At 41.2% G+C, this 18,806-nt stretch overlaps 1 protein-coding gene across 1 annotated transcript in view; it reads left to right on the top strand.

Annotated features, from left to right (window-relative positions):
- The window catches only part of LOC119659720, a 368,046-nt gene that overhangs the window by 145,247 nt on the left and 203,993 nt on the right, over nucleotides 1-18,806 (top strand). The window contains exon 3 of the mRNA XM_038067975.1: nucleotides 13,847-15,623. Within this exon, the coding sequence (XP_037923903.1) occupies nucleotides 13,847-15,623 (1,777 nt within the window). The remainder of the gene's footprint in view (nucleotides 1-13,846; nucleotides 15,624-18,806) is intronic.

Raw genomic sequence — 18,806 nt, 5'->3', positions numbered from 1 at the left:
TACAAAACCTTTCATACACGAAGCGTCCCCTTCCGGTTTCCCGACTTGTTAAACTTAAATTGAATCATTGCTATGTCGAGGCACAATGTTGGATTAAACGCGACATTTCTCAGTTGTTGATTTTGATTCCATCAATTCGGTTCAACTTCATTTCGCGCTTCGCACTACTCGTTAGTTTGACTTGCTCGTATATATCTTTGACTTGCAGCATTGCGAGTTTTGCGAAGCACGTTGGTGCACTTAATTAGGGGCATTTCGAAGGACGAAAATTCAACTGAAAATAAAAGATCGTCTTCCTTATTGTTTCTGTGTAGCCATGTCAGTTTATCAAAACTTATCAAAAATCGGCACTTCCTTATAATTTCTTTGTAAACAGACACTTTTCAAATTCACTCCCGCGAATGGATTATGCAGTTAAAAATTTTGTTGATGGATAGATGCTAACCGATATAAACGACATAAAAACGGTTTGGGCTTATAGGTTTCGATCGCATGGTAAAAACGATCTTACCAGACATTACCTCGCGCCTCCTTAAGCAGGAACACTCTCTTTTGGCCCCCTAAATGAGGATGGACGATTCCGTAGCCTCCATAACGACGAAATCTATGAGCGATACCATGACCGTTAGGTTGTGGATAAAATCCGGCTCAATAGGTTACGGTGGGCGGGTCACTTAATTCGTATGGATGAGGATGATCCAGCCCGGAAGGAAGGGCGATATCTATGGTAGAAAAAGAAGACGAGGAAGACCCTGCCTAAGATGGAACGATGACGCCAGACAGCTTTTAGGGATATCGAATTGGTGGACCTCGGCGCAAAACCGGGATGTCTGGAGTTCCCTATTAAGGCAGGCCTAGACCAGATACCGGTTGTTGCGCCGTTGATGATGATGACTCATCTCTGGCGTGTATTTTTTGTTGGCATATGTATATTGATATTTTTACCTCTTCGTTAAAAGTACGTTTTCTAATGACGTCCAATGGCCGCTTACACCTCCAAATTCCTCCGGTCAAGAACGATTGACGTGAAATGAATTAGAGAATAGCATAAGAAATAAAAGTTATATAGTGCTTCTGGGGGTGAATGACTTCCCGTCTTGGAGCAGAAAATTTAATATTGGAAGTGATCGCAGAAATCGATAAAGTGGCCAATTCGGCGCAAAAAGTGGTTTATAACAATTTATTGTATTAACAGTACTTTTTGAGTTATTTGTATGAAACGTGCTCCATTGAGAAAAAGCACGCTTCTAAATGGTTTTTTTTTCGCGAATATCTCAAACGCCGTCGGTTTTATGTAAAAATCATAATAAGTAGATAGGCCTGACAGATGTGGAGTGAAAAGGGGGGTCCCTTCTGGCCTGCAGTTTTCTTAGGGGCTCGGAATAGAAAGTTCAATCAAAACAAGGATAATTTTCACCTCAGACGCGTATAATTTTCACTTCGGCCCGGTTCTAAGGCTTTGTGTAAAACAATACCTTATTGAAATCGGTTTACTCTCGTTTGTATGTCACACCTCATAAATTGTTACTCCTGGTGATAAGAAATTTGGTAGAAAGGTGAAACCTTTCAATTCGCTTGTATGGAATGAGTAAAATAGTTCCACGTTGCGTTCTAGGCGGGTTTCCATACATTCAAAGGGGAGGTGTACAATTTTTTTCACCGAATATAGTCATGTGGGGTATCAAATTAAAGGTCTCACTTAGTACTTAATACTGATAGCGGTTGCAAAGGGAAGGAGTGCGAGGGTCTGAAAAGGGTACTTGATCAACCCATTCTCAGAAACTATCCTAATATCTGAAAAAAAAATATAGTACTGCCTCAAGCTGCTGCTTCATCGAGTGCAAACACTTCTGAGACTTCTGACTTCTGAGATGCTGCTTAGATCTGCATATAGTCTGCCAGCGACTGCGGCTAACAATAGCTTCATAGTCGAACTTCGCGTCGAAGGGACGTGTTACACGGACTGTCAATACCTCGCGCAAGTGAAGCGGCTAATTTTCGTGCTTCTTGTGTGTTTTCTAAAATTTACAATTTTGCATCCAACTTTGTAATTACTGTTCCTCGGTCAATTACCTTAAAGTGTTACAAGTGTAACGACTTGTAAATAAATCTGACTTTTTTTGCATATATTTAGGCGAACCTCGATACTAAATTCCTGTTTCCCAGTTGTTGATGGTACTGTGACAACACGCTTGCCTATTGTGTACTAAGTACTGAGTTCGATTCCATGTCGTTTCCCACTTTTTTCCGCTGATAACATTTACTGTTGCCGAATTTATACTGAGTGCGCGTAATTTAAATTCTACTTCATATTGCCAACGATAAACTATTGTGACTACACAGTATAACATTTTGCATCATTAGCTTCCGTGGCTGTGTATTTCAACCCATTTTTAAGGTTTTGTGTAAACACAAAACCTTATTAAAATCGGTTTACCGTCTGTCTGTCTGTCTGTCTGTCTGTCTGTCCGTCCGTCACACGCATTTTTCTCGGAAACGGTTATAGCGATTGACACCAAATTTGATAGAAAGGTGGGAACTGTGAACGCTCACGCATACAGTGAGTTACATCCTCTTACGTCGAATTTAAGGGGGGGTCCCCATACATGCAAAAGGGGGATGTAATTTTTTTTTCATCAAATATAGTCATGTGGGGTATCAAATTAAAGGTATCGGTTAGTACTTTTCGAAAACGAGTTTTAGTTTTGACATTTGTTGGAAAGGAGGGGAGTGCGGGGGGTTGAAAGTGACCATTACTTTATGGGGGCCATTCTCAGAAACTACCCAACCGAAAAATCTGAAAAAATCAAGAGGCTGCCACTATATGGTGCCTGGGCTCCGAAATACCTTCCACACTGATATCTGCACAAATAAAGTTAATAATAGTATATTACTATAATTTTTAGTAATTCACTGCAAAACCCCCCTTAAGTTCATGCTAGGACGACGAAATTTCGCAACAATATAGGGTGTAACATAGAGCATGACGTTACCAAGTTTGGTGGAAATCGCACTATTGCTAACAAAGTTATAATACGTCAAAGTTGTCGCTTCTTTGCAAATTCAAGGCTATAAATGTCAATATCATCCGAAAGTGGATATTCTCACATAATATTGCATATGCATATATTACGTGCTACGTACTAAGAAATGCACAAAACCTTTCGTAACTGAAGCGTCCAGCTTCCGGTTTCCCGACTTGTTTAAATTTATTATGGCAACTTCCTAGCCGATTTATGGTACTCTGTGTGCTATTTGTAAGGAGCCGGAATCAATTCACTCCAAATTTTTAGACTGCAATGGGTACCGTGGAACGAGCTTCCACGCCATGTTTGGGAATTCCCTCTGCATTCGTAGATATTCGCTCAACATTTTCGCCGAGCGTTGCCTATCGTTATAACGCCTGCTGCGGTACCACGCTATCGGATGCAATTCAACTGCTGCATTAACACACGGCGACTTTATCGTTGATTTAACATGCTGTTTGAAAATCACCGTCATCTCTGCTCCCTCAAGCTGCTGCTTCATCGAGCACCAGCATAGCCTCAACTCCTGAGACGCCGCTGACCGGCTCTGCTTATAACCTGCCGGCAACTGTGGCCAACAGTGCTGCTGCCATACCTAAGTCGCCCCTGTCGGCTAATTTTCTGTCTCTATTTGCCACTGCGTCTATAAAAGGTGTTATCAGCCGACGACGCCCGCTAGTTAACTCAAAAATCGCCCTCCATCTGAGGGAAATGTTCCCTACTCAGCATTGGCGCTACGCACTTCTGACGATTGTCCTACGGTCACTGCATTAACACCATCACATGCTTCCTCTTGTGCATCATCGACGCCCGCCACCGCTGAATCGCAGGCCCTTCCGACCTCATGTCGCCCGAGCGAGCCCCAGTTGAACGTCACCTCGCCGCGAAACAGCTGTTCGTGTAAAACCTAGCGTACTTCACCACGTCCGAAAAAATTCTGGTCTATATCAGAAGCAAAGTCAACTTAACTTGGTAACCTCTCTTATGTGTGAAACTGACGAAGGATGGGTCTCCTGACCTCCCCACGAATTCGATGCTATCGCCCAATCTTCCTTATGGACCACCGAGGGTCTTCGTCAAGCCTTATCAGAGGACCATGCTTCGTGCAAATTTCCGGCCCGCCCGCCTGCCTCGCTGAACTTAAATGATTCCGACTATTTTACACTATTTTATCAAATTGTAAGGGGTCTAAGGACCAAGCTGTCGGATTTCAAACTGTCTGCCTTAGCATCCCAACATCATGGCATCTGCATTTCTGAAATCTGGCTGGATAACAGGATTTTAGATTTCGAGCTCCTCGAAAGGTTACTCTGTCTTCCGCTGTGACAGAGACTGCGCTGCGCTTGGCAAAACAACCGGAGGCGGAGCCCTAATAGCTGTTAAGTTTCTCCGTGCCGAAATCATTTTTTTGCTGCTCCTCCGCCACGTAGATTCTGTCACCATACGAGTCATTCCACCAAACGTATGCTCCTTTATCATATCGTGTATATATTTTCCCTGCTTCGACGCGCTTTCTCTGTACGAGGATTTCTTTAAAAGATTATCAGAGGTCCTAATCGTTTTGTTTCCCTCACTTCCTTTCATCCTCTGTGGCGATTTTAACCTTCCAATGCTCTTCTGGCCTTCCCTCCCTCCCTAATAAATCCACCCACCCTTCCCTTCCTCTATTTACCTTCATGTACACCTGTGGCGCCCTCCAGTTTAACCGTTCTAGAAACCACTTAGATCATACTCTTGACCTCTCTAACCGTCTTGTGCGTTACTTTTCCCAATCCCTTTATGCTCTGTCTTACATCTTATGATTTACTCTGCCGCTGCTTTTCCTCAGTCTATGTTCCCCCTCCTTCCTCTGAATCTTTCTCGATTGTGGATGTAGCCTGCCCGCATCCATTCCCCTTCTTAATCCTCTCCTTATTCAGTACCTCATTGACAAACTTGATGCCAATGTCGGACCTGGCTACGATGGTCTTCCCTTCCAAACCTCTTTTTGCTCATAACTGGTAAGTCTATCTCTCTTTCCCTATCCCTTATTTTCAACAAAAGCCTAGAAGAGAATCATTTTCCCGGCTTGTGGAAAGAGGCTCTCGTCATCCCCATACACAAAAGTGGCGATCGTATGCTTGCCCAGAATTATCGGCCTATTTCCCTCCTCTCCTCCTGTTCCAAAATCCTGGAAAGATATGTCAGCAACTGGTTGTTCGCCCACTTTGGCCACCACATAGTGAAAGAACAACACGGCTTTGTTAAGCATAGGTCCACTGCCTCCAACCTGCTTGACTTTACCAACTTTGTCGCCAAATGTCTAAATTCACGGCAAGAAGTACAAACGATTTACACTGATTTCGCTGAAGCCTTCGACGTTGTAAATCACAAGGTACTTCTATCTAAACTCTCGTCTCTAAGCATTCCTATACCACTTGTTTTATGGCTTGCCTCTTACCTTTTCAACCGATCCTGCCGCGTCTCTTTTGACGGCTGCACTTCCCGCTCCTTCTATCCCTCCTCTGGCGTGCCCTTCGCTCGAAGCTCGAAGTCTACTTTCATTCTCCGATTCCTAGACTTAACCGAAATTACAACGCACAACAGCTTGGTCTTTTCAACTTCTCTACTTTAAGTAGTTTTAAGCATAGGATAATATTTTTGCTTTCTCCTCCTCCTGAGGACAATAAGTAATTGGAGTTTACTCCGTTTGTTGTTTGTTGGCTTCAAACCTAAGTCCCCCCGGCCGACAAACCTCTGCCTTTGCCATATATAATCACCTTCCATCCGATCCCTACTCGGCATTGGCTGCTCCACACCTCCGACGATCATCATACAATCGTTGAACCGGCGGCTTCGCACGCTCCCTCTAGCGCTCCAGCGATGCCAATCATCGCAGACCTGCAGATAACACCTATCGTCCTTTCGATCTCATGTTGCTCCAGCGAAACAACTACTCGTGTCGAGGCTAGCTTTCTCCACAACTTTCGAAATATTCTTGAATACATCAGAAGTAAGGCCAACTAAACTCCTTCATCTCTTTTGTGTATAAATCCGACAAAGGATGGCTCTCCAGACCAGGTGGTAGCGTTTTACAAAATAACATATCCCCACGATTTCGACAGGGGAAGAGCCTTATCAGAGGACCAAGATTCAAGCTTTGTCGACCTGGAATGATTTTCCAAATATACATTTTACTTATCGAAATGTAAGGAGTCTAAAGACCAACCTGCCGAGTTTCAAATTATCTGCCTTAGCATTCAAACATCACGTCATCTGCATTATTGGCTACTCTGTCTTTTGTTGTGACAGAGACTGCGCTACACCCGGCAAATCAACCGGCGGAAGTATCTTGATAGCTGTTAATTCCCTTTTCCGTACTGAAAGCATTTTTTCTTCCTCCTATCCACGTACAATTGTGCCACCGTGCGAGTCATTCCACCAAACATATGCGTCCCTTATCATATTCTGTGTATAGTTTTTCTGTCTCGTTTCTCCTTTCCTATACGAAGATTTCTTCGACAAATTATCAACAGCCCTAACCGTTTTGTTTCTCTCTCTTCCTTTCATTCTTTGTGGCAACTTTGATTTTCGTATGTTTTTTTGGCCAACTACTTTCGGTCTTCCTTCCCTCCCTAATGAATCTTCCCACACTTATCCACTTTTGTAAACCCCTCCAATTCAATCTTTCCAGAAATCACTTAAATCGCACGCTTGATCTTGTCCTCTCTAATCTCGTTGTGGGTTACCTTTCTCAATTTCCTCATTCCCCCTCTTACGTTGCTCTTGACTCCCATCATCCTGCTCTCGGGTTTAATGTTCAGATCATCCGGCTATACTCCCCTGTGAGGCGCAAGCCTGCCAAAAGTTTAACTTTCATAAGTCAAATTTCGAAGGTCTAAATTCCGCTCTGGCGGCAATCAACTGGGACCTTCTCTTCTCTCCATTAACGTGTGACCAAGTTCTCATTACTTTCTATACCATTCTATCAGATCTTCTTCTTTGTTATTCCTTTGTTTTCCTAAACCTCTGCGTTCTTACTTAGTCTGGTTCTTCAGTGAAGTCTACAAAAAACTTCGTCAAGAACTTACTATTAGGAAGAAGTTTTTGTCTTCTGGAATCTATGCTGAATCCGTTTTTTTTTTCAAACTGCGTTCCTCGGTCAAATCCTTAATACTTAAGTCCAGAAAGGAATATCTGTTCATTGTTGAAGCCTGACTGAAACGCGGAAACCTCAAACAATTCTGGTCCTACATTCGTAAATACCGCAGTCCCACCCAGCTACCTCTTAATTTTATTAGATTCTCTGGCTCCTCTGTTAATTCCCGCCACCGATCTTGTGATTTACTCCGCCGCTACTTCTCCTCAGTTCAAACTTACCTCCCTCATCATTCCCATATCGCTTGTATCATGGCTTGCCTCTTAGCTTTCCAATCGATCCTCCCGCGTCTCTGGTGTCACACAGGGCTCTATTTTGGGCCGTTTATTATTTTGATTTTTTATTAATGAACTCTCTCACCACAAGCGCCCTTACCCTGCTCTATGCTGACTACCTTAAGCTGTTTTTCGCTATATCGCCGCCTATAGGCTGTGTCTACGTTCAATCAATCGTGTTCTTCTAATGATCTAGCGCTTAATATTAGGAAGTTACTTACTCAAATCCTCACCCACTTCCTGCTACTCTCTTGGCGGAAATTCTTTATGAAATCAGAACTATACTCAATACCTCGAAGTCACTTCAGACAATAAGCTCCACTTCAACACCCACTTCTGATTTTGGCTCTATTCAACTCTCCTTCCCTTCGACTTCCTCACGAAAAGTATCTTGGAGTACTGCTCCATTATCTGGTCACCCTCCTATAACTGTGATTGTCTTGTACGTAGGCTAAACTTACGCCATCAGTTGTTCATCAGTATGGCATCAGTCTGAATAACAAACTGATCGTCTAGGGTATTTCTATGGCAATCACTAATAGATGGACGAACATTTGTAAATTTGTAAATAAAATCTATCAGTCTAGCTGGTGTTGAGTGTAATGCAGTTGCCATTGTGTTGTTAATGGAATCCTGATTTCCGAATGTTTCGGTTCTTTGAAAGCATGCAACGAAAATTATCTTTTGCTGTCTTGTTTATACTAAACGCGTTGGTTCATCAGGTTTTCATTGATGAGCCGCTCAGATTTTTTGAAAGAACACGAGCACCATCCTTATCCATTGGCAGAAAGTTGGCATAGAACTTGATAGTAGAATATTGAAAAAATCTGAATTGGAAGTGGAAAATTCGGAGCATGAAAGATTCTGAATCAAACTTGCAAAATCTATTTAATCCGTAGGGTATACACGTTGAATATACCTGATACTCAATCCGACAGCGGTGAGAGTTTGCCTGATGAAAATTAAAAAATGTATTATTAAATAATCTTTTCGCATTTTGTAATGCAAAACCTTATTAAAATCGGTTTACTGTCTGCCTGTCTGTTTGTCATACGTTATATCTCAGAAACGGTTATTCCTATTGATACGAAATTGGTAGAAAGCTGGGACCTGTGAATTTCACTGTATACAGCGAGTAACGGAGTTACTTGTTGAGGATGGTGTAAATTTTTTTTCCACGGGGTATAGTCATGTGGGGTATCAAATAAATGGTCTCGTTTATTAGTTTTTGAAACTGATATTAGTTTTGACATTAATTATAAACGAGAGCAGTGCGGGGGTCTTGAAAGTATCAGTTAAGTCAAGAACCCGTTCTAAGAAACTACCCAACCCAAATATCTGAAAAGAAAGGAATATGGTGGTCCATGCACATGGTATCTAAGCCCCAAAATATTCTTTATACCGATACCTGTCTAAATAAAGTTTATAATAGTATACTTCCATATTTAAGTATATTTTATAGAAAGTAACTGGGAACCTCTCTTGAGTTCATCCTAGAATCATAAATTTAATATAGGTTATACTTTTAGCAGTAGCCAAGTTTGGTAGACATCGCACTATTACTAACAGAGTTATATTAGGTAAAAGTTGTCACTTTTGTGCAAATTTACGTTGTAGGACTTTGAATATCACTACCCTACAAAAGTGAATGTTTTGACAAACCAAATGCATAAATATTACGAGCTAAGTGGAAATGCCCACTTAAATATGCTTAGATAAGCAATACACAAAACTTTTCTTTCCTAAAGGGCTTCACTTCCGGTCTCCCAACATAATGCAAATGAAGGTGGGAAGAATCGAACACATTTCTATTGCATATTCGTTAAGTATATTATCTCAATAATATTGAGGATGGTTAAATATCATCTAAGAAAATACGATCATAAAACGAAAGACAGTCCAGCCAAATGTTCAAATTACCGTGCGATTCGGTTGTTGTTCCGTGAAGATTTTTTAAAGCACTGTTGACAAGGGTTTCCGGGACATCGTTGAAATAACTGTGAACCAAGCCTCGTTACATTTCCGGATCCCGAAAAGGCGTTCGACCGTGTGCCACACAAACTTCTCTGGTATACCCTGCGGCAACACCTAGCACCAGAGGAACTCATGCGTAGGGCTAACTTGTATTATCGCGAATCTATATCTATAACCGCTTCGTGTCCCTGTTGGTCTTCATCTAGGAAGTTGTAGTCTACTTTCTTCATTGTTCTCGTTTGATTAGTGCTATTTGATGCTGTTGCTTCTTTCTTTTTTAGTGCTGATGTTGCAAAGCCGGAGAAGGCAGTTGAGCGGACCCTCAAAGCCTGTCTCAAGTATGATATCAAAATCATACTTGGAGATTTCAACAGTCAAGTAGGGATGGAGCCCGTATACGTCGGCTTCCATAGCTTACATATGGATACCAATGGTAACGGACTGCGGATTATTCAGTTAGCAGTATCGCACGAAATGGTTGTTGGAAGTACCTGGTTTGCACGGAAAGCGGTCCACAGACATACGCAGATCTCTCCAGACAGGACCACTTTCACTCAAATTGACCACGTGCTGGTTGAACGCCGCTACCTCTTAGCATTGATGAATGTGAGAACATATAGGGGTGCCATTATAGACTCGGACCACTATCTCATTGGCAGCTCGAATTACGACACCACCTATAATCTCCTCTGACAATCAGGTAAGAGTGAATACTCTAGCATCCACAACCCAACCCTCCGCAGCACCTAAAAGAGGGAAATGGATACCGCAATCAACAGAGATCCTAGAGATAAAGCATCGACAAATAATCTTCATAACCACCTGAAGAACGTTATCATTGATACGGCCACAAAAATACTTGGACCCAGCCGCAAGAAAAGTCGGAACGGCTGGTTTCACGGTGAATGTAAGCTAGCAACGGAACGGAAGAATGCCGCATACCAAGTAATGTTGCATTCTCAAAGAACACGGGCACGCGCAGAGACTTATCACGAACTCCGTCGAGCGGAGAAACTACTTCACAAATGAAAAAGGATAGAGGAGAATATCTTATAGATGGTACTCAGCAACGTGATACCTCTATAATTGCTGCATTGTGTGATATCTCCCTTTTTATGTATGAGACAGATAATGCCTCGTTGCCAGTCTTCAGGTATTGATTCGCTGTCCCATACCTTGAGCACAAGTTGATGAACCAATTGGTGTAATTTAGTCGCCTCCATATTTAACGGATTCAGCTGTAATTCCATCGGCTCCTGGCGACTTATGGTTTTTAAGCCGATGCACGGACTGTTTTTCCTATACTTGTTGGTGGCAGTATTTGTCCGTCGTCTTCAGTTGGCGGGACCTCCAACCCGCCAATGTTCTGGTTGTTTAGTAGTTCATCAAAGTACTCAACCCATCGCTTCAATACGCACATTGTGTCGGAAATCAGATTTCTTTGTCTCGGCAGGATGAAATCGAGGTGTATAAGGCTTCATCCTGCTGACTTGTTGGTAAAACTTGCGCGTCTGGTTTAGTTGCTCCCTGTGCTTTTCGAGTTGACAAACCTTTCGGTTCTGCCAGGCTATCTTCTTCCGTCTATGAAGTCATTTCTCTGCTCGAAGGAATTCGTAATAAGTTTCGGCGCGTGCCCGCGTCATTTGAAGATACAGCATTACTCAGTATGCAGCATTTAACACATGCAGCAAGCAGCAGTTCTGTTGCTAGCTTACATTCATCGTCGAATTAGCCGTTCCGACTCTTTCTGCGGCTGGGGTCAAGTATGTTTGCGGCCGTATTTATGATTACGTTCTTCAGTTATTGCGGCATCAATTTCCTCCTTATAGGTGTTGCGGAGGGCTGTGCTGTGGATGGGTTCAGTGTTAACTCTCACCTGATTGTCAAAGGGGATATTGGGAGGTGCTATTATTCAATCCCGGAGCGCCATGCCATATTGATATTGATCCGAGTCTAGTCATCAAGGCCGAGAGGTGGCAGCGTTCGATCGACACGTGGTCAATTTGGTTGAAAGTGGTCCCGTCTGGAGAGGCCCAGGTATGCTTGTGGATCGCTTTTCGCGCAAACCAGGTACTTCCAACAGCCATTTCGTGTGACGAAATTGTGTTAATTGAATAATTCACAGTCCGTTATCGTTTGTATGTTTATGTAAGCTATGGGTACCAACGTATCGGCTGAATACGGGCTCCGCGCCTACTGGTAAAATCCCTAACTATAATTTTGATATTATACTTGGGGCATTTTTCGAGGGTTCGTTATCAGAGCATAGTTCACATATACTTTTTCAAATTGATTTTCGTCACAGTGTTTTGAACGAGTTGACTGTGGCTGACAGTATTTGTAGTGAAATCAGGAATCGAATCCATTTTAGAAAGATGAAGTATTCAAAACATTCAAATTATTTTGAAGGCCAAGGACTCTTTTTCCTTTTCCGTTTATGATATTGTGATGAATTTTCATGTTTTACTTGTTGATCTGTCATAATATTCCATTTACTACGAAAAGTTGAGTATACTTCATGAACTTCATGATTATCGAGGGAACAAAGTTTTCAAATTCAAAAATTATTAATTTTTGAAAAAATTAATTTAGGAATCGAGAATTTATAACAATTTAAATTTAAATAGTAAACATTTTCATAAAATTTTATATCCAAGGCGGACTCCGGCAAGTTGCATTTTGTTACCAGTATGCTGGCCTCTCGTTGCTGATGGCGTGTAGAATGTGATGGGATTTACACATTTATACATAGCTCATAATATATAGGTTTAATACACATTTATCTCTTAGAGAGTAGTAATTTGACGCGAAAGAGACAACATTGACCTGCTATAACTTTGTTAATAATAGTAGGATTTCCTTTAAACTTTTCAGTGTGGTGTTACTGCACTGTAATTTTATTGACAAATTTAAGGGGGTTTAGAGTAAATATTATTATTATTAATATTAACTTTATTTGAGCAGAAATCGCAACGGAAAGTATGTTAAGGCCTAGGTACCATGTGCGTGAGGCACCATATATTTTTTTCAGGTTTTTCAGTACCCCAGAATAGCTGCAGAATGATTCTAGAAGAAAATATTGTTGATTGATTGTTGTGGAAAATGATGAGTTCATTTTCCAACATGATAATACTTCTGCGTATTAGCTACAACGGTAGGTGTTGTTGCTAATTATTACCACCAATTTATAAATTTATGAAAGAAACTTACCCTTATCCAGTACACAAAGAATTTAAAAAACACAAGTTTTTTTCAGGATTCTCGGCTGCGTAGTTTCGCAGAATGAGTCCTTGGAATAACTGACTCCGTTCTAACCTTCGCACTCCTCCCCTTCACAACCAATGTCAAAACTCTGCCTCGAAATGGACTAATCAAGATGTTTCATTTGATACCCCACATGGCTATATTCGGTGAAAAAAATTGTGTACTACTCTTTTTTGTTACGTGTAATAATAATAGTAAAGTGTTTGGAACCCCCTTAAGATGAACGTAGAACAATGTGATTCACGGACGTTTAGAGTTGCAAATTTTCCACCAAACTTCGTATTAGTGTGTTGGCCAACAAAAATATAAGTTACTCAGATATTGCACGTAGGATACATCCTTCGCACTCGGTAATTACAAGATTCTTGTGTCGGCTTCAGTAAGGGTTTGTTTTCACAATTTACGGACCGCCATATATATGTATGTAGTAGATATGGATAGGTAGGTGTGTTTGAATGCTTTTGCGTTCCCGTTAGAAAATTAGGAGCAGTACATTTTCTGCGCTCATTTTTTATCCATCATAAAATTTTTATTGAATTGATCATCCAGATGTAATTAATATTTGTTAAGTTAATTTGCGTATCCTGTAGAAAGCCGTTGACTTCATCACTTAAATGATTCTTATCAAGTTTTTCGATGGTTCGCAATCATTTCGGCAATGAATGCAAACTTTCAACTTACACGATGAGCACTTTGCAAAATGTGTATCAATTTCTCTAACAATAATTCATATTGGGAATTGGTTACTCGTCAAATCGGTTAACGCAAGTTGCCTTCTTGCAATTTTACAGGAAGTTATTTTCGTGAAGACGAACTCGGTACTAATTATACTTTTTGCAGATAATGAGCGCTTCAAAGCTAGGTTACGAAAAGGTTTTACGTACGTGCGTAACTTCTTATTATAAAATTTTCAGTGTTTCATTCAATCCATAGAAATTTGACACCTTATCAAAAAACCACCTATTTGGATATTTTTGCTAAGAATATTCATGACGCTAATGCTTTCGAAAATCCCATACTTTAACGAAATTTTATTATTGCAAAAGAAAATAGATAATTGTAAATTTGTAGCATTGAGAATGCATCTTTCTTCTTTGTCACCCTTCAATTTTTAACCGATTTTGCTGTGTTCTCTATGTTTATGCATTTTTTCCTTCGTTTTATTACAGTGCATCGACTAGTGATGCTGGTTCAGTGCCGGCACCAACTGCAGCATCCGATAAAATGTTCAATTTGACGACTATTTACAATAGCCAGAATGCCGAAGCACAATGTTGTGAAAAAGCTGATGGCCGATCGCGGGAACGAATTGTTTCGACATCTCATTACTCGACCGACAAAAGTGGTTCATCCGGTTACTACAGTTCAAGAGTTTGCTCAACTAGTTCCGTTGAGGACCATATCTACAGCGAACCTGCTATCGATGTAATTCATCCATTGAAGCAGTTGACATTACCGATTGAGCCCACACTACAAGAACATAAAAGCCAAACCACTGAACTCGAAACAGGAGAAAATTACTACAATGCTGAATTCGATGGCGCAAGCAAGATTAATGAGGAGCTGCAATCTTTAAAAAACAGCATCAGAAATCTAGATAAGCATTTGAGGAACTACTCGGGTTTGAATAGAATAACATTAAGTAGGCTGAGTGAAATATCGAACCCAGGGCCCAACGAGTCAGTAGTCTACGATGATGTCGGAACAATTTCAATTTACGACAAATCTAGAGCTTCGAGAGCTATGCCAACAATTATGGAAGGCAATGACGGCGGACATAGTTCTTTGAGGTCACGCCTTAGCTGGACTGAAGATGTGGATGATTCTCTTACAGACATTGACCTAGACTCCTTCCGTTTAGTGAATGAGGTTGCAAGAAAAAGCACGAAAAGAAATGAAAAAGTTAAAAAGACCGCAGGAATTGACAGTCCCACTTTCGACAAAACCAAAGTTCTTGACGAAGAGGTTATCGAAAATAATTACAAATGCTCCAAATATATTAATTCATGTCCTGAAGATGCGTACAATGTTGAAAGTCTAGTTGGGTCTATGGCGAGCCACGGAGTAAGTACACCTCGTAATGATAATGAAAGAAAAGGTTTAGGATTTTTCTTGAAGCGGTATGAGGACCAGCTACACTTCCAAAGTACAAAAGATATATTAGAAGATATTCGTAGTAAAGTGAATGCATTGAAAACTTCCACGACAGAACTGAATTGCCACCCAGGGGAAAGTCAAGAAATCGGCATCGATTCGCAGCCCACTTTACATACTACGATTCCCAAAGATTTGGAGCATTATATTGCCATTCTAAAACATGAACTAGAAGCGTATTTGAGTTTGATGAATCATAGTAATGAGATGGAAATCAAACAACTTTGTATGGGGCTGGGAAATAATCAAAAAGTACTAACTATAACCAAAGCATTTGAACGACGAAAGTCCTTGGCTAGTGATAATTCTAATTCTCTTAGCTATGAACCGTTGCGCTCCTCTAGTTATAATACATTGCCATATGCATATACTCATGAACATTCGAGCTCGACCATTACTACTATAGCATCAAGTGACCCTAACTTTCATCTGAAAAGGAAATCACAAACGAAACATAGTGAATACAATGCTTCCCAACGATTTAGTAGTCTGAGGCATGGTAGACATTTTGTTGAGGAGCATCGAGATGATATTGTTGGTTGTGCTACTACCAATGGCCAGTTGAAAGCCTTACCGACTGCAACACAACTCCAAAAAAATCTATCGCTGCAAAGACCAATGCTGGATAAAAGGAATAGGGAGGATAATGGAAATGATAAGACTTCCATCTTGGAGTGGCACATGAATAAACCAAGCATTTGGGAACAATATTACGGAACAAATCGGAAAAATCAGACTTTAACCGGGAAACGAGGACAACTAATTAAGAATGGATCATCTATTCTATCATATGTAAGTATATTTGTATATATATATTTATAAATTTGCATGTTGTAAGCTATGACATTTCATACATCAAATTATAAAAGTTTCTTTCGACTAAGTGTTAGCCTCGGAGTAAATTAGTTGATAATAACACTTTTGCAACTGATCTTCTGAATTCGGCTATTACTAGCGTTGATTTATCTTCCTTCACTATATCTTTTTAGTATTTTTAGATTAATTTGAAATCTAAATGTCAGTTGACTCCGACAGGGTGATGTTTGGGGGGTAGACCGTCAGCCTCTCAGACTCGTTGTTCTGGGTTCGAATCCTAGTTGACATGGGTATCTGTGTTCATTTTGGGTTTGTCTCTGTTGTGAGCTTATTTTTTGCATAGCGTTAAGTGTGATGATAGTGAAACTGAAAATAATCTGACTGTGTGGATGCCCTGTAGTGAACAGGAAATGCTAAACGTTCGTTGACATTTTTGGTCTATAAATACTTATTTATTGTACTCCTGCCTTGTTGTTTCTTCAAGACATTCTGTTGTTTTCTTTTAGCATTTGAATATTGTCTTTGCCTAATTTATTGAATTGTTCCAGACTAGTTGAAATAGCTCTTCCGTGAAATAACACAATTATATATATATGGTTGCTATTAACCCCTTGGTGGGGTACAATGCGTCAGCAATACCTTCCTGTTCAGCATTCCTTACACGCCTCCCATTTCTTAGACGCTCGCAATCCTCTACTGTTCTGCGTCAAGTGCCCTTGGGGCGACCCATTCGTCGGCCATCTTTCGCGCACTGCCGCTTTTGTCTCCGGTCACATGAGTGGCAAACCTGTGCTGCCATCAAGTTCTTCGTTTGAAATACTATCAGGCGAACGTATTCCGATGATACGACGCAGACAAGTGCTGACGAAGGTTAAGCGCTTTTGAGTAACAATGGAATTCACGTTCCATATGATACTCCCATATAGGAGTATAAAAGGAATACTAGCACAGAACAGTCTCAACTCGAACTTGGAGTTGAGGTAATTGCATTTGTAGATTTTAGACAGGGCAGCGAAACCAGAAACTACAATTCCTAGATATACAAATTGATCAACGCGTTCGATGCTCTGCCCATTAATGGAGATAGGAAGAATGCGATGACCCGTTAAATTGAGAACATTGGTTTTGTTCGTGTTTATCTTCAATCCGACTCTACTTGCCTCTCTACCCATATCCAGAGCCATTTAGCTACGGTCCATTACCCAGCGAGAGAGCAAGCAACAAATTGGTGAAGAGCATTGATGATCTGAACTCCGGGTATTATTCCAAATTGATCCGTAAGGTGTTGATGTGGTCAATGCAGGGGATCCTAAGGAAAAACCAGCTTGCTCTCTGTCGCCGGATGGGATACGGCTAAGAATCGCAGTAAAGTGTTCTTTTCCCCTCTTCAGTTCATCGTGGATGAGAAGCTCTTTCATGATGTGGTATACTGTTCTAAAATCATTTCGTGCGTTACGCTCGCCATCACACGCAGCGATCAATAGAGTCTTCAACTCCCTTCCATTCATCGATACGTTTCCATGAATCCGCAGTCAGTGAGATCTTATGACGCTCCTTCGGGACGTGGTCAATGATCTGTAAAGCACCCGAGAAAAGGGCATTTTTCATGGCGACCCATCGATATTGTCAAGCGGGTTACTCAGCATATCTGCCGTCCCATCAGCAAGATAGCTCTCCCACTGTCAAGCGATAGTTTGATCATACAAGCAGTGGATGTTGAACTTTGATAGTCGCAGCTCCGCAAACCTGCAAGGAGTGGCCGACGCAATACGCAAGCGAACGTAAGTGACCATCAAAAGGTCCGAGCCAGGTGTTGTCAGATCCCACCTTAGCATTCAGATCACCCATCACCATCACAGTGTCACCTTTTGGAATCTTCCCCTGAACCGTGTTTAATTGCTCGTAGAAAACATCCTTCCCCACTACATCGGAAGTCTCCCTTAGTGTACAACATTGTATAACTGTGATGCTTCTTAACCTAAACCGAAATCTTGCAGTGAGAAGTCTAATGGAAACCGGGTCGCAAGTCAAAAGAGTGTGTTTTGCGGTAGCCTTCAGAAGCAATCCGACATCGACTTTGCGTCTGCTACCAACTAGCTTTCCAGAGTACAAAAGCACATTGCCTTCAATGTGGTAAGAACGAGAGGAGTACTCTTCAGAGTCTCACCATCTTATTTCGCATAGGCCCTGAATGTCCACTTATATCGCTACCGTCGTCGAGGAGCGTGCTCACATTCCAGAAACCAAACATAGTCAGTTTTCGGTTGCCAAAGGTCGGAGATCGGTCCTATCCGAGGCGTTGATGACGTTGCTATCCCTTTTAGTCGTCTCTTACGACAAGCAGGGAAAACTTTGAGCGTATTGTTAGGTCCCAACTCATGGGGCTGAAAATAAAATAACTCAATTGACTCACCCTGTGAATTATCCCATTATTTATTTGTTGCTCTAGTGAACATTTTTTGTAAGTAGTATCTTTTAAGTATTTGTTGCCTGTGGGGTTCCGATGGAATCTCGTATAGAAATTCCTTTCTGACCTCTACCGATGATGAGGACCTTGTCCTACAACAAATGGTGGGGGACGTTTCCCTTCCACTTCGATGTTCACACCAATCTTGACAAGTGAATTACGTGACAGCACCATCGAAGACACCAATCGTGCAATTCTTCCGATGGGTGAAATCTCATATCGATCGCAGGTATCCTCACTTCGGGTGCGATCAGGGCATGTTACGATACCAGTCCAACACAACATTTTCGTCTCCATTACCGTTCATTGGCTTCTATAGTCAATTACTCAGGACCATAGAGGACGACAGAGCGACAGACCTCAAACTCTCCTCCTTTATCAAGGCTTGGGATCAGCATGTTATGTAAGCAGCATGACGGAGTTGTTCCCTTAAGTGAGTGATTTTGTTTTATAAACTGATGAAGGTGGCATGAAGCTACCGAAATGCGCACTTGGATGTATAAAATAACACAAAATCATTGACTTAACTGACATTTTTTTTTTATTAATTTAGTCTTACATAATAATCACTGCTCTTTCATAGTCTTTAGCCCCGTTTAGAATAAGGTTGGAAAGAATAATATTTAATGGTCGGGTGTACCCATAATATCCTCCCTGGTGTAAAATGGTTCGAAGAAGGCATGTTTCCAATA

Source organism: Hermetia illucens, chromosome 6 (assembly GCF_905115235.1).
Source record: "Hermetia illucens chromosome 6, iHerIll2.2.curated.20191125, whole genome shotgun sequence".
In the NCBI taxonomy this organism is placed as follows: Eukaryota; Metazoa; Arthropoda; class Insecta; order Diptera; family Stratiomyidae; genus Hermetia; species Hermetia illucens.
This window is presented reverse-complemented; position numbering and strand designations above follow the sequence as displayed.